Source organism: Epinephelus moara, chromosome 15 (assembly GCF_006386435.1).
Source record: "Epinephelus moara isolate mb chromosome 15, YSFRI_EMoa_1.0, whole genome shotgun sequence".
Taxonomy (NCBI): domain Eukaryota; kingdom Metazoa; phylum Chordata; class Actinopteri; order Perciformes; family Serranidae; genus Epinephelus; species Epinephelus moara.
Window position 1 is genome coordinate 8,657,910 of NC_065520.1, and position 26,571 is coordinate 8,684,480.

At 41.2% G+C, this 26,571-nt stretch overlaps 1 protein-coding gene across 1 annotated transcript in view; it reads left to right on the forward strand.

Moving 5' to 3' along the window:
• Window positions 1–3,334: 3,334 nt before the first annotated feature.
• Window positions 3,335–26,571, forward strand: part of LOC126402024 (collagen alpha-1(XXVIII) chain-like) — a 38,675-nt gene continuing 15,438 nt past the window's right edge. Inside the window, exons 1-18 of the mRNA XM_050063668.1 lie at window positions 3,335–4,276; window positions 4,432–4,589; window positions 6,919–7,493; window positions 9,428–9,448; window positions 9,536–9,598; window positions 13,523–13,576; window positions 13,714–13,758; window positions 13,939–13,965; window positions 14,381–14,425; window positions 14,670–14,714; window positions 16,194–16,247; window positions 17,526–17,594; window positions 17,703–17,771; window positions 18,506–18,574; window positions 24,471–24,539; window positions 25,452–25,520; window positions 26,269–26,337; window positions 26,441–26,509. Of these exons, the coding sequence (XP_049919625.1) occupies window positions 4,439–4,589; window positions 6,919–7,493; window positions 9,428–9,448; window positions 9,536–9,598; window positions 13,523–13,576; window positions 13,714–13,758; window positions 13,939–13,965; window positions 14,381–14,425; window positions 14,670–14,714; window positions 16,194–16,247; window positions 17,526–17,594; window positions 17,703–17,771; window positions 18,506–18,574; window positions 24,471–24,539; window positions 25,452–25,520; window positions 26,269–26,337; window positions 26,441–26,509 (1,563 nt within the window). The 5' untranslated portion in view covers window positions 3,335–4,276; window positions 4,432–4,438. The remainder of the gene's footprint in view (window positions 4,277–4,431; window positions 4,590–6,918; window positions 7,494–9,427; window positions 9,449–9,535; window positions 9,599–13,522; window positions 13,577–13,713; window positions 13,759–13,938; window positions 13,966–14,380; window positions 14,426–14,669; window positions 14,715–16,193; window positions 16,248–17,525; window positions 17,595–17,702; window positions 17,772–18,505; window positions 18,575–24,470; window positions 24,540–25,451; window positions 25,521–26,268; window positions 26,338–26,440; window positions 26,510–26,571) is intronic.

Below are 26,571 nucleotides of genomic sequence, written 5' to 3' on the forward strand. Positions count from 1 at the left end.
AGTGAAGTGTGGTGTCAAATGATGGCGTGGGATGCAGGAAAAACTACAGGTTTTGCAGCTGCAAACTCCGCGTTCTTGATCAATATAGCACTCTCTGAGAATTGTTTTTGCTTCAGCTGACTACAGTTACCATCAACGCTTATCAGACATACACATAAAAGGTGGCAAACATTCCCTTTAAGCACTAAAGAGACAGTGACAAAGACAATGACTGTTAGGTACAAGACAAAACATGATAAAAACTCATATAAGCATTTTAACTATGTTTGACAACTTACACAACTCTAACTGAATGTTTGTGGTACAGCAACCCATAACACATTCCCCTGGTGCGCCATGACAGTTACACAATAAGGACTCTTTTTAGTTATACCTGGGTCTGTGGTGCAGCTGTCAGCTCCACTTTACATAAGACTGGTATGAAAACTTGTTGGGACATACATATCAGTTTCATAGCTCTGTACTCTTACATTTAGTTTGCCGTTCACCCGCTGACAATCAACAAGTCGTTTTCCTTGTTGCTGTAACTATACGTTGAGGGAACATGCATTATCTTGTAAAAACAGTGGTTAAACTAAATGCCACAGGAAAGATACCTAGAGGGGCATAGACTAACAAAGAGCTAAGTGGTGGCTTCAGCAGCATCATAAAAGAAACTCTTGTCTTGTGTTTCCTCCTCTTTTTATACCACACACCTTTTCTGAGGAAACTATTTGCTCTTTCAAATTAAACTGCGTGGCACTGAATTAAAAGAAGCCATGTCCTGCTTTTTATTGATGCCCTTTATTGGTGTCTGCATCTGTGCTCATTTAGATAGGACCATCTTTATTCATCTATTCCTGTATATTCCTTGAATGAATGTCACCTAATTGCTGGGTTTAGAGACACTGTGGGGTCTGCTTTTAGAAGGCACACTTTAGATGCAGCATAGTGAACATGTGGGCTCATTATTTCCGAATCCCTGCTGTGAACGAAATCAAGAAAGTGAGAAGTTAACTATGAAACCAAATGCTTTTTAAAAAGATTGTCAAAACAGGCGCGTGGATTTGCAGCTGCCCTATTTCAGCATACCATCACTTCATAGTCTGTGGTTTTCCATTTGTATAAGACATGTCATATTGAAATTCAGGGCTATGCTGTGTCCTAGATTTGCCATATATTGTGTATTATGCAACAAAACAAGTGTCGAAGCAATGAAAGTTTTATTCATATCTGTGAAGTAGCCAAAGCAGTGCATTTTAAAACTCTAAGGTCAGACAGCGTCCTCCTATTTCTCACTGCAAACTAGTCCCAAGCAGACACAATATTAGGATGACAGAAATAATTCCCATAAACCCTTTGCTTTGCTTCATCAGCTCTCCACACACAGCAAAAGGAGCTGAACACCAGATTTAAGGAGGTCCATCTTTCAGCGGGAACATTCTTGAGTGACAGCTCACCTTTCCTTGCTTTCAGTAATACAGTAGGCAATAAAAACACACGTCAACGTCATCCCTGTTGCAGAGTTATGTGATTCCAGTTCCAGCTTTTATGGCTGCAGACAGTCTCATGGGATGTTAAGGCTCCTCTGATCTAGGACTACATAGGAATTATAATAAGATTAGGGAGTTATGAGACTTTTCTTTGGTGCTGAAAAGGACACGCACCAGGTTTCAATAAAAACTGGACTGATTCTGAGGAGGAAGTGCGCTATTATAACCTTTCACGTCCGGCTTTGAAGACACCTCTGCCAGAAAAGAGACTTGTTCGTGTGCTAGAATCTGACTTTGAATGTAGACTTGAGTTGTATATAAAGGGTAGATCTCAAACCATTTTGATGATATCTGAACAAGATCTGATTGTAGACAAAAAGACAAACACCTGTCCTGTCAGAAAAGAATGAAATACGTATTTAGCTGTAAATGCTACAATGGCTCTACCCTTTGTACAGATGTACTTCTTTCTGACTCCTGCAGAAGTGTGTTTACACTAAATCATGCCAAGTGAAAGACTAACAAATCACTGCACTGGGTGTTGTCACAGATGAATCATGGTGCATTGCTCTTGCAAGGTGTGTTGCCTAAAGGTATAAATCACCTATCCAAACTTTTCCAGCTTTTCCAGGCCTCTGGGGGCACAATTAAAGCAAACATGAACAATACAGACTTTAAAGCAGCTATAAAAATGTTGTTTTATAACAACAATGGATTATATGATTATGTGTAATGTGAAAGGGGTCGCTTGAAGTGCAGCCCAGTCCCCAGAAGTAAATGTTGGCATTGTACTTTTCTGCAAACCACAAATATGTATTTTTTCTTTGGTATCATATTAATGTTTTAAAGTGAGGAAATATATGAGCAGGGCAGGCTGTTCTCATGACCTGTTGGTAGGTATACCTACACAAGGTTATGCACCACAATTTGTATATAACCCACATAATCTGGAAGGCTGTGGTCACATGACAAATGCGCTGACAGGAGTTAAAAAGAAAGGACCAAAACTCAGTGTAAAAAGATAGGTTGTGGTGGTGGATGGGCCAAAAAACACATAGCTTTCCCCCAGCAGACTGGTGTTTGTGTCCTGTGTGAAATCAAGTAAACTTATTTTAAGGTACATCGTCACAAACGTTCTTTTCCTAAACCTAATCTGTGTAAATTTGCAAGTACATAATGTCAGTCCTGGAACTTTAATTCGTTAGATTTCATATGAAGTGTTGAATATGCATTATCATCATACATACCATTGTATGAGGATAACATGACCTGGGATAGTGTTATGAAAAAGCTGTTGCTTTTTACCAAGGCATCAACAGCTTGCTGGCTTGCATACTGCTAAATGCAACTAGATGCAGTAGGACAGTGGTTCCCAACTGGTCCAGCCATGGTGTCCACATTTCACAGTTTAATATTTCCAGAGGCGTTGTTGTCAAGCTAGTTTGCTGTTTCTATTCATTAGCTGTCCATTATTTACTTCACTCTACAGCAGGAAACGTCACTTCAAAATAAAAGCTCCAATTGGGAATGTGCTCTACTTCAAACTTAAAACATTCACGCTTCACTTGTGGTCCATTCAGAATGGACCCGTAACCCACTTTTGGACCACGACCCACCAATTGGGAACCACTGCAGGAGGATATCCTGGTATTTTTGGCATACTGCATTTTGTGTACTATGGATTTGGCACACATTAAATCTTTTTCTGGCATGCGGAATGGTATGGTAGTATGGGTATATAAATGCACACTATGTAACCTTTGCTAAACAGTGCACTGTGGCCCTAAGTGACCATTACAGTATCAGGGTATGGTCACACATGGGCAAAATTAAATCTTCTGTTCACTTCCATTTGATGCGAACAAAAGAGTTCAACTTTGGTGACTATGAACTCAAAAGCAATAAAGTTAGCTAACATGCACAGACATTGGCCACCATTAGCTACTTGTCATACCAGGCCAAGTGCAGCTGAGTGCACTGAATTGAGCATGTGTGTTTTATGGCTTATGAATTCAACTCTTCATTTCTAAAAGGATGATTCTGTTGTTTCCTTTTTCAGAAGTAAGATAATCCTGCTTTAATTTACTGAGCTTTTTGCCAATGAAGACTTGGTTAGAAACATTAGAGTCAGCCTCAGGAAAAACGTGTAATGTAAGGTTGCTAGCTTTGCAGAAATATTACCAAGGACATGACCTTGATGTGCTTATGGTAGCTACCCCACAACACATTGGCAAAAAAAAAAACAATAAAGCCCTGTTTTGATTTTAACCAGCTGTCTCGAACAAATTGCTGTTATTCCCACGGGCTTTCCTTTTTGTCCCTTTTTGAAATAGCGTGGCTAACTAAGTAAAAATGACAAATAAAATATTGGGGGAGGGGGGTGCACTCATTGCTCTGTCATGTTGAGGGATTTCTGAAGTGTCTGCCTCCCCAGGCACCCCTCCCACGCTCTCCCCTAAATGGGAGTGAGTGAGTTTGAAAAAGGGCTGGACTTCCCTTAATTTACTGCGAGCTTAGAATGGCTTGAGTCTCATGAGAGCCAGAATACAGTCTAAACTTTTGGCAGCGTACTAGTGCTGCTGTTGCTGGTGCTGCTGGTGTCACCAAAAAGTGCCCACTTAACCCACAGACTCAACTTCTGCAACCCTGGACGAGGACACTCAGCTTGATGCTCAGGACATGGAAACAAACTAACTGTGAATGAAGAATATCTCCTTTTCAGTTTTTGCACTTTTTCTGAATTTCCTCACTGCCAGGATTGCTTTATAGAGCTGAACGCATTGGAGACCTAAGTCAGCAACATTGTGAGTTATGCATGCTTTGTACCTGAGTCTCAAACACACATGCTTGTTAAAGCTTGTTCTCTGAGTGTGTGCAGTTTTTTTGGAAGGTACTGTATTAAAATGTGAGGACGTGTCTGGGTCTTTTTATCCATCTCTGTTTTCTCTTCATCTCTTAGGGAAGTCATGGTCCCCTCACTGCACTGGCTCCTGCTGCTGTGGGGACTTCAGGGTCTTTTGGCACAGGACTATGACGAAGACTATGAGGAAGTGGTGGTGACAACGAAGAAGAAGAGCAAAGTAAATCCCTCCAATGCCATACCACAAAATGGCAAATGTAAGTCTAAAGTAGTCTCTTTACATTTTTCTGGGGGGCTGTCTTATTGGCTCTTTTCCACTGATGCTCTTACTTGGGAAAGTGGTGTGGAATTTGTGCAGGCAGGACATCTTTCACTTTTTCATCACAGGGAAAAAAAGGCTGCTGCCACAGGTAAAAAAAATAGAACATGATACTCAACAAGGACATCGCTGGAGGATGCAATCCACTTGGATTGATCATATCTCTCAGGCTTCTCAGAGCCATCCATCTCCTGTGTGACCGTTCAGTGCTCTGTTACCCAAATGTTTTATTCGCTCAGAATCCCGTTTCCCCAGGCACATTCTCTCTGTGACATATTTCCGTGAAGATTAATGTGATTTATCCTCAGCCTATATTAGATCTGTGACCTCCTTCCATTGCTGAAGGTTGGTGCTGCAAGTTGAGTTACTTTTATTTCCTCTTCAAAATTATATGTCACATTCATGAACTTATCACACTTTTCCTGAAAAGGCATGAGCCTATAGAGCCTAAACAGTCAATAAATCACCTTTACCCTCTCTGAAGGCTCCGCAGATAAAGATTTCTCCCTGACTCATAAAATCCATTTGGCTGTAATCACTTGGATCTTTATATTTGGCTGGATATGAAAGTAAAAAATGATGTATCTTGATTGAAAAGGCCTGGGGAACCAACTTGGCAACAGGAGATACAGGCAAAATACCTCATGTGCAAGTAACTTGGTAATTTGTTAAGTCACAGGCTTGTTAAGAAGCCAAAACAGCTATCGTCTAATGATGAAATGCCAAGATGTACACACTCCTTCTAAAAAGCCATGCCAAGGCTAGCTGCTACTCCCTATTACTAGACTTTATGCTAAGCTAAGCTAACCAGCAGCTAGCTCTAGTTTCATATAGCATCCAGACTTGAGAGTCCTTGAGAGTACAGTTCTTTTCACTTAACTCTCACCATGAAAACAAGTGTATTTCCTTAAATGTCAAACTACATCTTTAAAGGGCATCTGCGTTCTTTTCTGGTGTTTCAAATGGAAACGCCATGGATGTGTAAAGAGAACGGGACACAGCGTTGTAGGTGGGGCCCCGTTCATTCCTAAGAAAGTGGTTCAGTGGCACCAAAATTACCCGGATCGTCCGCATCATTGCGCCTGTGGCACAAGCGCACCAGAGACTTTGCAGACCGAGTGGCTACCTCCTGGTTTAGCTCTCTGCTAACTTGACAGGGAAAAAAATTGTTTAATCTTGCGGCCCTTCTAAACTTTCAGAATGTTATTGGACCAAATTGATCTAATAATGATCTGATGCTCAAAAATTCTATCCACTGATGTACAGATGCCTTTATCCAATTGTAAGTATGGGAAAAAGTCCTTTGAGCCCCATGCCATCACAGCACCTTGAAGTTGTAGTTGCACAGTTCGTGTAACATTGTGTTACCAGCTCACCCTTTTTCCCCAGTTAGGTTGGTGGTGAATGTGTCATGAGTGCTTCGGTGTATGCAAGTGCTTCTTTCAGGGTGCCATGGTGAAGACACAGGCAGCAAATAGTGATGATAGCAGTAGAATTAAGTGTATAAATAAGCTCAAGGCTACTGTTAGACCCCATGAGAAGGGAGAGTTTATTGTTTTGTGGTTAAGACTGCAATGAAGCCAGTGCTAGTGAACAGCACCTGAACGCCTCACCATCCTTCCTTCTGCAGAGTGACCCAGACCGCTAGCTAGTTACCGCCTGATAAAGAGCCAAGTTAAAATTAATGTTAATAAGCCTGTTCCCAACTATGGTTCGGAGCTGGTAAGCTGTCACTGAGAGAAAGAGGTAACAGTTAGCTTGAAAGTTTGACACACTTCCTGGAGGCCTGGGAAACGCCCACTCAGCTGTTAGCAAAAAGCAGTGACGTAGTAAAAAACTGAAAGGGGTTTCACCAAGGATTTTTTTTTAAGATTTTTTTTTTTTCCGGCTGTACCACTGCCTCGATCGGTTGGTTAGCTTCTGTGCCAGTTTGGGGGGTTAAAGGAATATAGCAAATTTGGAAGACTGATTTCACACAATTCCCAAAGAAGGCAGAGTCACAAGATGTACATTAGGCAGGCTAGTAGGTTCATCTGTTGCAACATCACCATACAGACATCTACGTCAGGTCATGTGGGAAAATATTTTGAGAATGGCTTGGGGAACATAGCATTTGGACACTAAAACATATGCACTTCAACCAAAATTTGAATGGACTGGAAAGCTCTACAATGATTAAAAAAAAAGCAAACTAATAATAATGCATCTGTCCTTTAAAACCTTCGATCCTCACTGTTAATAATTGGCTATCTCCTCTTCAATTTCAGCCCTCATTGATGAAGATTGCAGTTTGGAGTTAGCCTTTCTGATCGACAGCTCAGAGAGCGCCAAAGACAACCATGCCCAGGAGAAGCGCTTTGTCACAGATGTGATGGACCGACTGCAGAACCTCCGTCTGCAGACCGGCCGGGGCCTCAGCGCCCGGGCAGCTCTCCTTCAGTACAGCAGCCATGTCATCATAGAGCAGACCTTCAAACAGTGGAGGGGCATCGACGACTTCAAGGCCCGGATCGCTCCCATTGTGTACATTGGTCATGGCACCTACACCACTTACGCCATCACCAACCTCACCCGTATTTACCTGGAGGAGTCGGATCTCAGGAGCATAAAGGTGGCCGTTCTGCTCTTTGACGGCATCTCGCACCCCAGGAACCCGGACATATTTTCAGCTGTGGCTGATGCCAAGAACCAGGGCGTCCGCTTCTTCACCATAGGCATCACACCTGAAGCCAATGAGGCCGCCAATATGGCTCAGTTGCGGCTGATTGCTAGCTCCCCAGCATCACGCTACCTTCACAACCTGCAGGACAGGGGCATTGTGGATAAATTCATCAAGGAGATTGTGAGTAAAAGATGCTATTATTCAGATGTGGTGAAGTTATAGTTGTCTACTCATTGTCAGCTTTTTAATTTGTGCTGTTATGCATGATTGTGTAGTTTCTGAAAAAAGCCAAAACAGTTTTTTCCTCTTACAAATCAAAAACTAAAAGTATAAGCAATTAAATGCACCCTTGGTCGCTTCATTACACACAGGAGTTCTTCTGCTACAGCCTTGTGTAGTCTGAAATGACCAGTAGCTTATGTTGGCCAATGAAAGTAAACTTTAATGAGATGTGGTTGTGTGATGCACATTACTGAGTCAGTTTGCTGAGTTGATGACCCTTCTTTACTTGAGCTACTGTTGAACTTTGTTTCAGCTGTTTCTTTGTGCCCATATTGTTTCTTGTTCAACAAAAGTTGCATTAGAATCCTCCAATTACAAAAATCACTTGCAAGATCATGTAAACTCCTCAAAGTCAGCTCTCTAATCACATTGTCATTAATCAGACTTGCATGTAATCACTCACCTATGTTTCTTCGGCACTTACATTTTGTGAAATTACATGCATGTTTGGTAGTTGTTTATTCCCAGTAATGGCAGGTGGGAGCTTCAAAAAGCCATCATGCAGAGTGACTTTTGCCAAATGAATCAAATGTTAGCATCTCCATGCACCCAATAAGCTCTTCCTCTGTGCCATCCTCAACACCACCCACTGCTTTATTTCTTGCCTTATTGCATCCCTGATGTACACCTGCTACCTGCTGCCATAGTAACAGATCTGCTGTCATCACCAAGGTCATCACTGTAAGATTAAATTCACTCTGACATTCACTCTAAAACCAGCAGTTGGTCGAAAAAATCGCAAGCTCTGAAATTCTTCTTTGGCCATGCATGTGTTTGAAGGTAACTAAGACAGAGTTTGTCTGTACTTCCAGTTGTTTATCCTGACTTGAGTGATTGGGGTTACTATTTTCATAAACCGACCGTTGATTTCCACCAAGATAATTAGAACATGTGCTGCACAGCAACATCCTGAACTACCAGGCTGTTAGCTGTAACATATGCTCCGCATTAAAACTCTTTGTGGGAAAATCGGGGACAGTAATAGAGCAGGAGCCCTGCAAGAACGTGCATGCACGCTACATCATTCAAGCAGCTCCTCAAACACCACTTCAAACTCAGGCTTGCTGTTGACACAGGTGGTACACATCCAAATATGATAAGGGAGAACTTTATAGAAAGCTGAAGCTCTGAGGCTCCTACAGCATTGAACCTGACAACCTGCAATTCTGCTTGCATGCAAGAGAAGCTAGTCCACAACCAGACTTTCATCTCGTTGCCCTGCACAGGCAGCATCTGTATGTCATAAGCATGTGCCTCCGTCTCAGCTGAGAAACTGTCTTTAATCTTTAGTGTCAGCATTCGAATGCATTGCTCCGACTGTCTGTGTTTTTCAGACACCCCTCCCAGACTACGGAAACATCCCCTGGATGTTAAGCGAGGCTATTTTACTGATCAATTCATGTGGTTTGCGTTTACTCTCGGTGGAATTTCGACCATTCTCCCTTGTGTAGAGAATGCGGTTAGCTTTGAAGAGAAAAGCAACCCGTGGGGTGAAAAACAGGGCTCTGGCAAGAAGTATCTGTTACAAGAGGAAATGCAGGATGTGAGTCCAGTCGCAGAGTCAGGTGGAGGAGGGGTTGAGGGCCATTTGACAAGTTGAACCCAGGCCAGCTGTGAGCAAGTTTAATTGGGTGTTTGAGTAGCAGGTGTTTTTGGCTGCAGTCTAATCCTACAATGTCACTTTAAGACCAGAATTAAAAGTTTACCTCAGATTCAGAGTTCGGAAAGTTTTCTTAGATCTCTCTCAGTAAATGTTTGCCGGTGGGGTATAAATGAACCATATGGAGTAAGTCTGACAACATCTTGACATTCTTGTGTTTGTTGCTCCACAGACGTCGCTGGCGGATGAAGGGGTAAGTCTCGAGACTGCGGTCTTTCTGCACATCTCTTGATTTGTGTCCCTGGATGGCCCATCTGACGTTCTTTCACTGTGTTTGAAGTGTCCTCTGGCCCAGAGCACATGTGCCTGTGAAAAGGGTGAGAGGGGAGCCCTCGGCCCTCCTGTAAGTATTCCTCCTACCAAGCATTTACATATGTGGTGTTCAAGATTCAGTCAGTAAATAAGTCAGAATGATTATTCATCCCTTATTATCTTAATGACAGTTTTTTAGGACTTTATTTAATATCATTATTAATCTCTATATACAGATTCTCAGCCAAACTCATGCCCTCTGCCTCTGAAGCTATCATGCTCAACAACTGCAACCAAATTTAGCCACTTAGCATCTGTTAGCACAGATCAAATGTCCACAGTGTCAGAGTTGTTCTTAATTAACTATCCAGCTGCAGTGTTAAATAAACAGAGCACAGAGACACAAACCTGACGACATGTCCTTTTTAATCAGCTGATTAGCGGGAAAGGTTGGTAGCTTTTGCAGCCTTGGTGAGCTCAAGAGAGAGGTTTAGTGGACTGTTCATTTTTTAATACAATGTCTATCATGAAAGTAAAATAATGTCCAATAAATCTCTGTTACTATGGAAATAATGATTATGAAATTACAATAACAATTAGTTGAGTTTATTTCACAAATCGTTTTTTTACACATTACATTTTTATGATTATTTTATAATGCCATTTTCATCATGGCAGATGGTATTAGCACCCAGGTGTCCGCAGCCAGCAAGTCCATTTATAGTGTGCTTGTGCATTTGAATAAGAACTTACATTATTTAGCATTGCCAACTTTTGACAGCTCATGGAACGAAGCTAGTGAACTTTAAACTTTCTGTCCTGATACATTTTCCAGACATAAAGACTTAGAATAAGTCTTGTGTTTTATTTTTGACTAAATAATGCACACTTATAATTTAAAAGTACTCTGAGGTCACCACAAGGAAAAAACAAAGCTGCATACTAAAAACTGATAATAATAAATGAGCTAAGTTTGAAATTGTGAAGCTAACATTCACTTATATGTCTCCCACGTAAAAGTCCTGTATTTTACCCATTCATCCACCACATCTTCCTCCCTGTATGGATTGTGTCACTCTTTATACTCCGTCACCTGACTTTCTGGCAGTAGATTTGGGAATTTTTTTCTCGTAAATTTAACACTTATCCAGAATGTCCAAGATTGGCTAATACTAGCCCTAACCATGACCTCTTTGCCCTACGCCGACCGTCTCGAACCAGCACGCGCGTGGATCCATAATAATGCGTCATAAGGAATGGTGTTTATAGCTGATTAGCAGCAGTGTGACTCCTCTCACCCAGGTGCACTCTGTTTCATTTATTGAACTCTTTGGGGTTTCATATTGGCCCTCCTCTGCTACAAACATGCAAAGAGATTAAGTCTGTGTTTTTGAAAAACACATGTTTTCCTCTGCTGCCTCTAAATTACTCCTAAACTGGCTCCTTATGAAGCGCCGTAGAGGACAACACAGCTGACAAAGGCACCCTTAATGCTAACAGGCTGCATAATTGCAAGGTTTTGGGGGTTTTAGTAAATTGTGCGGTTTTGCGAAGCTCCGTTTCCCTGCAGCAGTGAGAGTAAAGCAAATACCTTACATTCCTCTTACAGTTTATTGAGAACAGGCTGAAACAGATATATACATGGGAAATCAGTAGAATCATGTCTGTTGAAAGAACCCAGCCACTTGGGATTGTCTGAGGACACATGCTTGGTGGATAAGATGTTACATGCATGACTTTCTTCGCCTGCCAAAGCTGTGTCGTGATGTGAAACCTTCTTTTATTACACAGAGAAGGTCAGCCACAATTAGAAGTAGTGGTTTTGCTTTGATGTATTTTCACAGGATGAGAACAGAGTAATTACCCCCTTAAACTTAATGCTCCGAACAAAAGCTGTTTCACATCACTGGTAACAGGCGCACACTGGAGGAAGCAGTGTGTGCAGACAAAGACATACAGACAGGGAGATAGCTGGAAGATAAGAACATGCACAGTCCATAACACACATGCATGAAAACAGAGAGAAGAGTCAGACTGTTGTTTGGGTGAGTCCTCTCACACACACACACACACACACACACACACACAGATGCAGACAACTTGAAGTCCTCTCTGACTCATCTGCTCCCAGACTCAATCACCTTTATCCATGCTGCACTTCAAACATGTTGCTGCCATGAGGCCTATATAGGTCAACAAAAAGAGCTCTCACACAGCTTATTGCAGAACAAAAGGCAGCCAATAAGGCTATTCTTAAAGCTACATTCTGATTTACAGCTATTGTTAAAGAAGCCTATCTATTGTAGAACAACAAATCACCGCCAAATTTGAAGTAATATACACTTGTTTGCTGTCTTGCAAGAGTTAAGTGAGAAAACTTCTACCACTCTCATGTCTGCACGCTAAATATGAAGCTACAGCCAGCAGCCAGTTAGCTTAGCTTAGCATAAAGACTGGAAATGGTGCGAAACAGCTATGTTAGCTTTGTCCAGGTAACCAAATCCGCGTGCTACCACCTCAAAGTCTTACCACTCAAACGTTTTCTTGTTTAGCTAGAGCCAGGCTACCCGTTTCCCTCTGCTTCCAGTCTTTATGCTAAGCTAACTAGCTGCAGGCTGTAGCCATAGCAGACATGAGAGTATGTTACTGATCTTCTCATCTGACTCTCAACAAAAACACAAATGTCTTGCATTATAGTTTTTTCTTGTAATCAGTCAGAGATAAGATTAATATCTAGTTAACCTTTAGAATAGGGCTGGCAGGGATGATGTAACATTTTTCCTGTCATCATGAGCCAAGCCTCATGGTTAGGTATTTTTCACATAGTAGCATTTAATTAGTAAAAGGGTTGGTCTGCGTTTTTTCCCCCATGTTTTTCAAGTGGAAACTCAGCCGTGAGCAAAAAGTGTTTTGACGTAGGTTACAACACGTAGGTTCCCTCCCCTCCTTCACCCACCTCAGACACACCATTCGCTTACAGTGTAAGCATAGAGTGAGGAAAATGTTAACTTGGAATATTTGAGTTTAGAGGTGGAAGATGATGCAGTTTAATTATTATAGCCTACTGCTGTGGACGCCATGTTAGTTTGGTTTCAAAAGTCACACAATAACATAAACTAACTAACCAATCAGAGACAGCGGAAGACCAGCAACTCGTTTTTTGCGAGGTAAAACTATTGTTTCCCTCAAAGACGTCTGGTGGCGGTGGCCTGAAATAAGGGCCACCTAACAAGTATCAATATCAGTTTAATTGTATGATATATTAAGAATATTTTACCACTTTATATTGCTGTCAGACAAGCCTTTTCAGCAGGAAATTGAGGCCGATTTATTACACTCTTCAAATCCACCAGACTCCATAGACATAAATAGTAATTGTACCTCACCGCACATGGGAGATGCTGGTCTACCACCCACTCAATCGTTTAGTTTGTTTGTGTTGTGTGACTTCGGAGGCAAGCTAACATGGCGTCCACACCAGTATGTGGATTTATATGTAGCAGCAACATAGTGCAGAAACCGACATTTTGTCACGTTGGAAAAGTTTTTAGAGGGGCTTAGGTAGAAAGCATTTTGACACTAAAAAATATGTATTTAGACCAAAATTTGAATTTTTGGATTTGAATGCATAAGGAACTCTAGTGGGAAGCCACAAAATAATATCAAAACCTCAAAAAAAAGACAAAATAATGGAGCCGCCTTTTAACTTGCACCACTTTATTGACCCTCATTTTCAGTATCCACTTAATACTTTTTTTGCATTTCTATTCTGTCATTGTTCAGACGACGCCTGTTAATATTTAGCTCTTAATTATAAAATGAAATGTATCCTGCAGCTTTTTTTTTTATCATGTGGTCTTTTCAATGCATCCAACAAGTCAAATAGTGAGTGATGCTTACCTTTAAAAGATTTTATATGTATACTATTATTGAAATTAATTCTATTAAAGGGGTTACTAAATATTGATTGAGTTGATTTTTCTGCCTAATGGTGCCTTCATGACTTTCTCTTTAGGGCAAAAAGGGGCGTCCTGGAGATGATGGAAGCCCCGGCACAAAAGGACAGAAGGTGCTGCACACTCATTGAACCATTAATTGTTGTTGTTTTAAATCAAACTGCATATTACAACCAGATCAAAAATATTGTTGGTACAAACCAGGATGGTTGCCTTTCCTAGTAAAACCTTACATTCCTCTATCCCTCAGGGTGAGGGTGGGCTCAGTGGTCTTCCAGGTCGGGAAGGAGCAGAGGTGAGTATCTTAAATTTAGATCAAGTCAAGATTCACAAATGTGGATAAAATCTATAAGATTTGTTTCATTTTCACATCAGTCATTGCTCTAAAAGGACGCTCTGTTCTTCAGTCTGTGTGGCAGTGTTTTGGTCGTTGCCCGTCTCCTCCTTACTTAACAAGTCTGTTTTGTACACACAGGGAAAAGCGGGATACAAAGGAGAGAAGGTATTGTATGGATTCTTCTGTAGAGTCTCTCTATATGCCCCCATGGTTTGTCGAAGTATCGGGTTCCCACGCCTGTGGAAAATCTGCAACAATGAGAGAGACTGAAGAATTATGTTTTCCAGACCTGAAAGGGAGCGTACACACAAAAGACTTTGGAAATATCATGGCATTTTGTTCCCCTTTTTTTTCATCCGTGTTTAATGTCAAGCCTGTCTGCAAGTATCTCTAGTTACTTTTCTGTTAAAGGAATTTAATTACGTAAATCCCATGTCATTAGCGGTTGTAAAGCAGCTCCTGGCTGGAATATTAAAACTCATTATTCTGAGATCAATTGCACTCTGTGTAATAAACTTGAAATTATGCAAAATGACGCGATGCTAAAGACTTCATTAAACTGCTGTTTCCTGTTTTACAGGGAGAGAGAGGGGAGTGTGGTACACCTGGAATAAAGGGAGACAGAGTATGTTGCCTTTTAATTTTAAACTATTCAAATATTACATTGTGTTTTTTGTCATTGTTTTAGTGATACAGTCAAGTATAAGAGTACAGTCTGAATAGAATTACTGACCTTTATAAAGAGGTGTATAGTTTTGTTTTATTGCAATAACATACTTTACCACTTCATGATTAAATCAAACACAACCCATTTAAGATGAAAGTATTGTTTATGACACCATTTTAAACAACTCCTTTTCTTTTTCCAGGGTCCTGAAGGTACCATTGGTCCAAGAGGAAATCGTGGCCTGCAGGTGAAATGTACCATTCTTTTTGTCATAAAATAACCTACAGTTGACCCTTTGCTAAACCCCATTCCTTCGAAAGTTTTCAAAACACCTCTCAATCTATCCATACTAGCATGACACATGTGCATTTTACAGCCAGAAATATGGGAGATTCACCACTCAAAAAATTCTGTTAATTTCTTTAAACAGTGGGTCTTTAAATTAAGTTATGTAACACTGTCTAGGGTAGCCATTAACATTAGTCTAAACTCTGATATACTAACGTTAGCATCTTAGCTCCCACATTTTTCTAACATAACTTGGAACCCCACAAAATAACACAGTAAGCTAATGGTGTGCTCCTTTGACTTGAAGTTACACCAAATTACTACAACAAGTAGTAAGCTTGTTAGACAGGTATGCTAGCAGTAGCTGCTTATGTTATGACAGACTTTATGCTCTTGAGTATTTGGTTTTGGAGGAGTTCAAAGGACACCACCACCCTCCATACTATTAAGTGACTAGGTATAGTTCAAACTACAGACGAATCTGGTGAAGTTTGAGGGCAGCCTGTCTTAAAAAGTGTACAATTATGTAACATTACCTTAGACAACATCAGGAAGAACCTGTGAAGTTGTCAGCTGCTCCAACATTAGTGTTGAATTTCAACTTTGGGGAAAAAAAAACCTGACATGAGCTAAATTAGCACTTCTTAGCTAACATAGCTAATGCTATTGTCTCGTGGCTGTGGTGGTCCCACAGAATAAATGAACTTAATCAACAAACTGTGGTGTAACGTGAGATGTAACATCAGTTGCTCTAACTAGGGCAACCCAATGACAACAAAGTAAACACCATTCGGCCAGCATCACAAACAGATGCTGACAGATGACAGCTGTTGAAATCACAAACAGATAATTTAGGTGTCCTCATAAAAGCTTTAACTTTTACTTCAATCAGTTTGCAACACATCACACTCATCTGTGCTTATTATCTGCACCAGCCATTTATGCATTTTACTAGGGGTGGACACGAACGCATTTGGCTGAAAGTCACTGGCTACCACGGTAATTCATTAAATCAAAATACCAGCAGCCCAATGTGTAGTAGGGGTGAAGTTTTTAATGTCCACATTTTATGCCACAGCATGTCATCAGCTAAGATAATGTAGAAAATCTACAACCGTCATTGCTGCCATCATCGTCAGCAGGTGGCAGTAGACAATGTCAGGCAGAAAACACAAAGTGGTCGCAGAATCCATATATAGCCCCAAGCACACTGCTTTGACATACAGAGGAATTCAAAGTTTGACATGCCTAGGTACGGTTGCTTAGCTATGATCCAACAATCACTGATCAGAGGTGAGGGGGTCTGGCATACAGTCAACTATGCCATTTTCAATTCATCTATGTGATGTTCAGGGTCTGTCTGATCCTTCATAATCTGCAATAACTTTTACTTTGCAAAGCCCCAAGTCTAATTTGCACACACTTGTTCCCAAATCAGGGTGCGCTTGGTCCACCTGGCGATATCGGACCTGAAGGTGCAATGGGTAAAAAAGTAAGTATTCCTCAGTCTTGATGCTTCTCTCTCTGACATGCATGAACCAAACCTCTGAAATCTGGGAAGTGTTTAACTACAAAAGGAAACTAAGAAACACGTAAATCAAACTCTTTCCTCCCTCTGACTGGTCCTTCCTTTATACTTGAGTGACCTCACTTTTTGCCAAAGACCGGCGTTTCCTTTTCTCCAAAACCAGATGCATATCTGAAGCATTCTGGGTTTGTGTGTTGGGGCCATAAACTCTTTTCCAGTCTGGTTTTAATAAGTCTCTTTCATAGTTGTATAAATAGGGCGTCCATGTCAGCGGTTTCATCAGCATCAAGATAATGAAAAAAGTTGTTACCTGTGGAGTGGCAGAGGTGAAAAAAAAATGTGTTGCTGCATGTGGAAGAACATGAAGTGAGAAAACACGTGACATAATAAAGTGTTCTCTCTGTTCCTGGGAGTAAGATTACACTCACGAAGCTGACATTTAAAATGCGTTTAGATTAAATCAATTTATCACGGGCATAAATAACATCACAAATGTCAAGTAGCCCTACAAACTGATGGGGTGGCCATACATTTGAACACTTGTTTGTGAGTTATGATCCATCACCAATGGAACATTTGAAACTGCTCTAAAGTAGCTCATCTGTTATTACCTTGTCAGCCTATTTGTGTGTTAGTACTTTCTCAGCCCTCTCTCTGGTGTTATAGCTGCCAATTCTGCAACGAGACCTCACTCCCCACCAAGTGTTCCCTCCTTAATTATTTTGGAAGAATGTTCATGTTGATTGTCTGGCTGTCATTCTATATCACCTAAATGGCAGACTAATGTCTGGCTTTAAACATTGTCCCAACCTGCCTGAAAGGGCAAGGGAAACGGAAAAAAAAGTGCCGGTATGCGCCCACTAACATTTCCACTCCCTTTTCCCGACTCTCGCGTGCCCTCCTGCTGCACACCATAGCTGTGATTTATGGCCTCTGAGTGAATAATTGCATTCTTTACCAATAAAGTCTTGACTTAAGGTATGAAGAGACCCTGTAGTACATGTCTAAACCCCCTTTAAAATAGCTTAATATAAGAGGTAGGAAAATCAGTGTGTGTTCGTGTGGAGTGGCAGGAACTAGATCAGCATGTTGGTTTTGGTCATCGGCCAACCTGGACAGCTCAACTGATGTCCAATCATGTCAGAATGAGGCCTTGGACCCAGTAATCAGACAAACAAAGCCATGTGTTTGTGCATCTGTTTGTGTATTTGCACATGTCTGTCCCTGCCTGTCTTTTTATAGGGGGAAAGGGGACTTCCTGGGCCACCTGGAATCCAAGGGGAAACAGGGATTGGCCTTCCGGGACCCAAGGTAAAGTTTGACACCCTATTGTTCTGGAAAATGAAGTCACGAGAACATAATTATCCACCTGTGTCTCACCCTGTTTGTATACTCATCTTATTCCCACACACTCCACAGGGTGATGTTGGCTACCAGGGGCCAACAGGGCCACCTGGTCCTCTAGGAATTGGCGAGCCTGGACCACCGGTGAGTAGGCCAGATGGGGCCACTGAAAATCTTTGGATGGCACTTAAAAAGCAAAATCCATAACTGAATGTCAGGACTGATTATGCTGTTGAAGTATATAGGCTGATTGAAATCTATTCAATTCAATTCAATTCAAAACACTTTATTTGTCCCCGAGGGGCAATTAAAAGGCACATAGAGTAGCACAACAACACATACAGACAATTTGACAAGACAACATAGACAATAAAAAGGATGCTACATGATATACAATATCTATGTCAGCTATGTAGAGTTGAGGACAAGCCTTCTCCAGTTTAGGGGAGACTCATGGGTATCCATATAACGCTTTTTAATTCAGATATCTTGAGCTGAGAGTTCAAGGGCCTTAAAAATGGCCATGTCAGTTGTTACGTTATCAAAATTAAGCCTCAATTTGGAGCGTTATTTAGCCCTCTTCCCCAACAAGCGATGCCGACATGGTTGGTACCAATGGATGTCTTAGGTTGTCTAGTTTTACGAGATATCCCTACCTTTGTGCTTGCTTAAAACATGAGCCCACCACAGCCTCTTAAAGACAGTAATGTCAGCCGCCAATTGTTTTTGCCAAGGGGAGCCAGTGGGGGTCAGCAATTGCATCTAACGCTATGTTACTGCTGTAGTTAATAATCACTTTTCATTTGGCAGTCAATTGTCACAGAGGTTATTTTTTTATGATCCTCCAGTAGTCATTAACGTCGTCATGTTTTACTCAGGGGCCTCAAGGGCCACAGGGAGTCCAAGGAGAGAGAGGACCAATAGGAGAGGGTCTCCCTGGACCAAAGGTGAGTCAGTGTCTTTTATGTCTCAGGCTGTTGGGGCTCACGGTTTTCCCTGGGAGGCTCAAGCACTCAAAGCAGTTAAAAGCTTTGAACCCTCTTGACCCCATTTCATGCATTCACCTTCAATCCACCCACCTGCCCCGTCTGGCATCCAGATTCCAGGGAGTAATGACAGGAAATTGACAGCGTGTATGGTTACAAGAGATGATAACACAACACAGAAGTTCCATAAGTTCATATACAGCATACAGTGAAGCAAGGCTCTCATTACCTCATCGTATGTTCCGACCCATTGATTCTCCACTAGAGGACATGAGAACATGCCGGTGCAGAGCGGCAGATGCAGTGATGATTCGGGAAAATAGCCAGGACACCTCTCGACGTGACAGAGAGAGTGACTCACTGAGAGAGGAAAGAATGAGCCTGTTCCTGTGTCTGTCTCCCCTCAGGATGTGCAGACACACATACACACACACAAACACATACCGTCTCTCATACGCACTCACACAGGTGCACATACGCTCTTAAGACAAAGGTTTGACAGGTTCCTTTCCACAGTTAATTACATTTTCTTTTCTTTTGTGACTTCTTCATTGCTCTCTTTTTTTAACATATTCTCTTAGTGAGATGCAGCTTCCATTCTCCAATTCTAATATAATAAAAAAAATAATAATAATGATATTTATTTGTATAGCACTTATCTAAACAAGGTTACATAGTGCTTCACAAAGTGCATAGAAATAATAAAACAAAACAATACAAAGGAAATAAAACAAAAGTTACAAATCACAAAAGTACAAGTCAGGCATTAAAAGGAAAAGCTTTCCTATAAAAATGCGTTTTAAGCAGTGATTTAAAAACCCATTTCCTCAGGCAAATCAGCCTTGATCTAGGGACAACTAGTGAGGGTAGGCTTGAGGATCTCAGATCACGACTTGGAGCATAGGTAGTCAGAAGCTCAGCTAGGTAACTTGGCACTAAACCATGTTGATCTTTAAAAGTTATTTGAAGAATCTATATAATCACAAACGTCCTTAAAATGTACAACGTTTAGGCCTGAAATATAAGGCTCTAAGTTAAATGACAAATATAATGTGGAAAATCCAAATAATTTGAGACCCTCTCTTTATCTAGAGGGGTTTTTTTACTTTCAGACCACAGTTACAGAATCAAAATATATGAATTCATCAAAATACTGTGAAACAACTAAATTACCAAAATAATTGTTGGCATTGTACGTTTCTGCAAACCACAGATGTTACATTTCTACGTTAATATGTAGCAGCTATGTTGACCTTTACATTTCTTTACGTTTCAACAGCACTGTGGTTAACATGTGGTTAGGTTTAGGCACAAAACCACTCTGTTAGGGTTAGGACAGGTCATCTTTTGGCTTTGGGGGACGCTATCCCAGCTGGCAATTCAGCAATGTCTCTATAAAAAGCAATCGCTTTTCGCAGCACTACAGCATGATAAAAAACGCCAGGTTGCTACAATATACATGTTTCGTGCCTAAAAAGCTGCTGGAAACACAGTGATGGTTCATGACAAGACACTCACATTTGGTGCTTAAAAAAAACGCTGGAAAAATCGCGACTTGTTGCTACAAAACACTCATTTGGTGCCAAAGAAGGTGCTAAAAAGCAGCTGGAAAAGTAAAGACAGGTCACTACGAAACAACCACATTTGATGCCCAAAAACACAGCGAGGACTTGCTAAATCACAACCAGTTTTGATGTTTGTTCGTGTCCAAAGGTGGTCAGCAGTGGTCTGCAGCTTGGCAAGTGTCTCAATTAGATATCACACCATCCACCATCCCCTCCACCTCTCAATAACACTTTAAAAACGCTGATATGGTTCGTAGGAAAGATTAAATGGGTCACAAAACTCTTGTAACATCAGTCTAGGTAGAATACTGTGGTTCTTTGTTTTGTGTACTTTTAAGTTCTTATTTATTTAGTTACTTCTTTTAGTGTAAGCAGTAGGTTGACTTTTTCTTATATCTTCCACTTGTGGTTTTTGAGCAAACCAGAGCTGGAATGTGTTTAATGTCATATACCAAATGAATCAGTATAACTGAAACATGGGGTTTGCTCAAGACTTCACCGAATTTGTACCCAGGGCCCATGGTCATGATGATCCAGCCCTGTTACAACGAGAAGACTTTGACTAATTACCTCACCTTTTCTAAAACTTTGTCAGTGTTAATTTTACTCCAAATGTGTAAAATCCCCCATCACAGTTCATTTAATGCTTCCTAATTTATGAACAGCAGTATCTGAGTTCATTTAACACTGAGATATTTTTGAACATCTCCCCCGAAGCCATATCACCTCCATAAGAGAACAAACGGCTCATCAAATTGTGATTAAACCCTTTGTTGTGTTGATAAATGCAGACAATTAAGTGTGATTAAGTCATTGGAATGTCTTTAGATAATAGCAAATATAATTACTTTTTGGAAATGTGGCAGCACAGATTGGCTTTACATCAGAAGGTGCAATAACTTTAAGTCAGGTGAGAATCATACTTTTTCCACCTCCCTCTACGTTCATCGAATTTAACATTTGTCGACTGTCTTCTTCCATGGTAAGAGCTAGTTTTCACCTCTGAACAGGAGGCAGTGTATCTCGCACCCTGAGATGAGCCTCAGGGGTGCTGGTTTTTTTCCTCGACAGGAGATTTGACCGCGGACTCACAGGTGCCGTTTTTGTTCTTGAGTCTTCACATGACGTGTTTCGACAAGCTCCAGATTCGCAGGAGCTCAGCAGCAATATTACCCTTTTCCCACATCATTAGCACCTTGACTTGTGTGCCAAAATGAGAGATCACAGTGTTATTACAATAAATCTATACTTCTAAACGTTGCCATGCAAATGCAGCATTACTGTGCTAATCAATGTATTTCAGTGTCTGTCACTGTATTTCTGTTGTCCTTGGATGACCTTAGACGACAGGGAAATGTTCTCAGAGGACTTCTCTGCAGAGTCATACCCAGCCGGACGTTAGGCTGCACTCTTTTCATTGTACTTACTGTCAACTTGGATTACTGCTCTAATCCCTCACTGTGTTTCTATTCCTGCTTTTTCTGAGTTTTAATACTTATAGATTCTCTCTAGACACATTTTAAGAGATGTAAGATACTCTTTCTCTTCATAAACTGGCTGGCAACCCTGACTCTAACCACTGAGACAAGGTTAAAAGCACACCTACTCTTTCTCCCCCTGTACAAAATGAAAAAAATTGAGATGCCACTTCTGTTGGACCAGTTATGCACAATTAGCACTTTACATAGTACCAAGAGTGGCGTGCCAATGAGCCCTGTCTTCCCACACCCCTGTGTTCAATTAACCCCATGTTTCCTCAGCCCTATGTTCCCTCGACCCTGTGTTCCCTCAGGTCTGTGTTCCCTTAACCCTGTATTTCCTTAGTCATAGGTTCTCTCAGCCCAAAGTTCCTTAAGCTCTGTGTAACTTTAGCAGTATGTTCCATTTACCCTATGTTCCCACAATCCTATGTTCTCACAGCCTTATGTTCCCTTAACCCTATGTTTTCACAGTCCTGTGTTCTCATAGCTTTATGTTCCCACAACCCTATGTTCTCACAGCCTTATGTTCCCTTAACCCTATGTCCCATCAGCCCTGTTTCGTTAACCCTACGTTTCCACAGCCCTATGTTCTCACAGCCCTATGTTCCCTCACTTAACCCTACGTTTCCTTGACTCTATGTTCCCACAGTCCTATGTTCCCTAAACCCTATGTTCCCTTAGTCCTACATTCCCTCAGACTTATGCTGAGTCTAGCCATGTGTGTTTCACAGTCTCATATTGGAAGCATACTGCAACTGTCTTATAAAACTTTTACTGAACTGGCTGGAAACACCTCAGTGGCCGTAGAAACATCATGTTTTCAGAAACAGTGAATTGAACTCATTCTAACAATGGTAATGTGGTGTCTCAGCCTGGTCTCACCCCCAGGTCATCAAATACTGATTCTTTGTCGATCCCCTCAGTGTTTGATACTAATGCACAAGGCTTCCTTTTGCGTCTGTATGAGACACACCCGGCTTTCAACCAAATCTTAGGTAAACCCAGCAGCTGCAATATTAGACGCTCAGAGCAACCGCTATAAAGAGTGACAGAATCTGCACAGGGAGGTGGTCGGGGTGGATGAACAGGTCAAACACATACAGGACTTTTAACCAGGAGACTGCTGTTTGTGTTCTGTGCAAAACCAAATGTCAGTGTAGCGTTGTTTAAACATAGCATTACCCAAATTATGTCTTAACGTCACATCATCTATTAACGCCATCTAACGCTACGTCTAAACCTAACACTGTGACACACATTTTAAGCCAAAACATGGTGGATGTGACAAAGTGTCAGTATTTAATGACCTGGGAATGAGACCTAGTTGCATGTCTGCACCAAACTTGACAAGAAGGGCTGCGACTTTGGACACAAACTGTGTACACTGTGCAATACACCCCAAAAGTAACATCTGAAAATAGTGTTAGCATGCTAACATATGGCCTCACAGAGCCACAAGCATGGCTGTGTAGACTCTTGAGCCTGATTCACGGTAGGGCGCTCGATTCTTGATGAGAGCTGCTCGACAGAAATGAAAGAGCCATGTGACATTTTCAATTTATGCTTCAGCTAAAGATTTCAGTCGTCTCCATGGTAACTACATGCTATTCTCCAGCCAAGTTGTTTAGTTACATTATATCATTCCAGTCAATGTATAGATCCTTCTTACAGGTGTTTGTTATGTATCCATGTATACTTCATTAGGAGAGGAAGAGATTATAAACTTCTACTGAGAAGACAACTGAAGCACAGGTAAAGGAGGTAGTCAGTGCACCCATTGAACCAAACAACGTAGCTACAGGGCCAATATGTTTTGATCCAACAGATGTAGGACATGGAGAGGTAGGATGTTAGGAGATGCACTTTTAGTATTTTCAGATGTCTGCCACCTGTTTTGACGATCTGGTCTACCAGATCGGGCCCCGTGTTGCTCACTCCGGGACACACAAATCTCCAGTAGATGTGTCAGACAGGCTGGCCATCATTATGTAATCCCGTTGTGCAACAGAATGATGGTGTCACGACATATCAAAGTTCTCCAGGTGCATGCCATATATAAGAAAGTGTTGAGAGACTCGTTTCTCTGTAAAAGTTACGTCATTTCTGTCAAGTGACACTCACTTAAAGTGTCGATCGCCTTGCCATAAATCAGGCTTTAATCTTGTTTCTGTTGGTGCTCTGTAGGTTTCACATTGCAGTTCTGCAGTATGATGTCACAGGTCTCTCACATAAATTTATATATCTGAGGAACGTTAAAACAGTCCACTAATGACAAACTCTGCAGATACTTTAAATCAGTTTATGTACTAAATGTAAAACATCTGAGGGGCAGTAACCAACAAGAAAAAAACATTTGGGGGCGAAGGGGTCTTTCAAGTCAGATGTGAAACGTGTTATAACTCAAAGCCACTTTGAAGAGCATTGTGTTGGTTTCTGCGGTAACACTCTGTATTAACAATTTAGTCACACTTGGTGCCAAAACTATCAGACGGTATAATGTCTCTGTCTGGCAACTGTCTCTGTAAACAGTGTGGTCCATCAACTTTAGCCCAAGCTTGACATGTAGACATCAACATAAACAAAGCTAAACTTCAATCAGAAATCACATTTGGCTTCGATGGTCCATTGTGTAATTATTTATACTGGGCGATTATATGAGAGAAGTGAAAATAAGATTTGTCTGACTTGAAAGAGACTGAGAACGAGTGAGATTTTCTGACCTCTCCATTATCCTACACATGCTCTTACAGTGTTATTGTTTTCATATATATTAAAGAGGCAAAATGCAGTAACTCATGTCTGTCTTCACAGGGAGAGCGAGGCTTGGAGGGGTCGCGGGGGCTCAGAGGACAGCCGGGCATTGGAATCAAAGGAGACAAGGTAGAGTACAGAGTGGCTGTAAATAAGACGCCTGGCTAAAAAACCTTCACACAGGCATGAAGATAAAGCCAGAGTCCTGTTGCAGAGAAGGCCAGGAGTTGGCAGAGCCACCAGTGAATGCATTCAGCGTGGTGTTATATATGAGGTCACAGTCTACAGGTGATGAATCAAGGTTAAGGCCTGGATAGTGTAGGAGGAGTGCAGCTTCACAGTTTTGGTCTGATGAATGTGGGAAAGCTGGCTCTGTACTGACACGGTCATACAATTACAGAAAGGTATTCTCTCTTACCTTTCAGGATGTGCAGATCTTTGCAGCCATCTGGCAATCTTTTAGCTCGCAGACTTTGATGGGCCATGACATGAGTTGATTTAAAGATATGTTTTTAAGTTACATAATTCATCTCATGTCAATGGAATATGACGTTAACATTTGGGAATGGATTAAACCATTTCCCCCCAGAAAACATCTTTTAAAACATAGAGGTTTTTACATGGGAGTTCCTGACACAGATTGTGCTGACAGGTTTACTGTAGCCTTGTGGAGAAGTTCATCACAGATAATTGCAATGTTTTCCTGTAGTAATGACAAACCAGTGCCTACGGGGTTTTCTGTGCATTAACATCACAAGTTTATGACGTTAATGTTGCATGTGACAGATGAAAAGGCATTGAATTAAAAATGTCATCAAGTCATGTGTATAAACAGAATTTACTGCATAATAGTATAAATCTATTACCGAGCCAAAAAAAAATGCACAGGATCTTGGCAAAGACTCTTTTACAGTTGGGTGCTTTCCACATGTAATAAATCACGAAATGTCCCAGTTGGCATGTGAGTGTGATGCACTGTCATACTATCAACACTTATATGCTGTTATCATCATTAACCTCCTTTCCTATCTGAACCTGTAGGGGGATTTTGGCCCTCCGGGTCTTCCAGGGCCACTCGGCCTCACAGGAGTTGGCATACAGGGCGAGAAGGCAAGTACTTAAATAAGTGATTGGCACCTTGGCTTCAGCTGCCAAACAATTATGGTTTTGCAGGTTATTCCTGAATGTAAATTCCATATTAGTCACCTTAGGGACTGTACACAAGTTACTGGGGTGGGGAGATGAGCTGAGCGTAACCTTTTACCTTTTAAATAAAAGCAAGATTCAAGATTTAATGAACAGCCAGGGGTCGAGTTCCACTGTGGGTACAGTACAGTACGACATCTCTGGTTCTGCTGGATTGATTTTATTCCTGTTTTTTAACCGTTCATCATGACACAATGTTATAGGAGTGTGGTGCTAAATTGGTTCAATACTTCTCTGTAGTGCATCTGCCTGGTATGAAGCTAAGGATTCCTTTAAAAGTCATAAAAGGCATTAACCACTAGCATGTGCTATCTACTCTAGGGATGATATACATGATGTGAACATATATGGTCATAATTTTAAATTTGACATGTATGCAGATGATATTTTGCTCTGCTGTTCTGAATTTGATTGATTTATTTGGCAGTTTTTCGGGATATAAGATAAATTGGAAAAAGAGTGAGGCAGGAACACTGAAGCAGAATATGTTTAGTTACTCACTAGTATCAAGAACTAAGGGTATTGTGCGTTTTTCAAACTTGACCACCACCCAGTAACTTTTGTACAGTCCCTTAGCCGTCCAATTTTTACATAGTGTTACCTTTTAATCGATGGCTTCTCTTTTTATCACTGCCTCCATTCATCCTTGCAGGGCGTGGAGGGACCAAGAGGGCCACCAGGAAGCAGAGGCCCACCAGGAGAGGGCTTTCCTGGATCCAAGGTTTGTCCAATACACTGTTTAGTTTGATGAATTCATATCCTTCCAGGATCTCAGAAATCAAAGCTACAATAAGTTAATGTTGTCATGCTGTCTTATCTCACAGGGGGACCAAGGTTTACCGGGGGAGGTAGGCGCCCCAGGTGAGAGAGGGGCTGGAGACCCTGGAGCTAAGGTGAGTTAAAACCATTTTTATTTTTACAATACTTAGATTTTCCAATCCAACAACTGAAACAT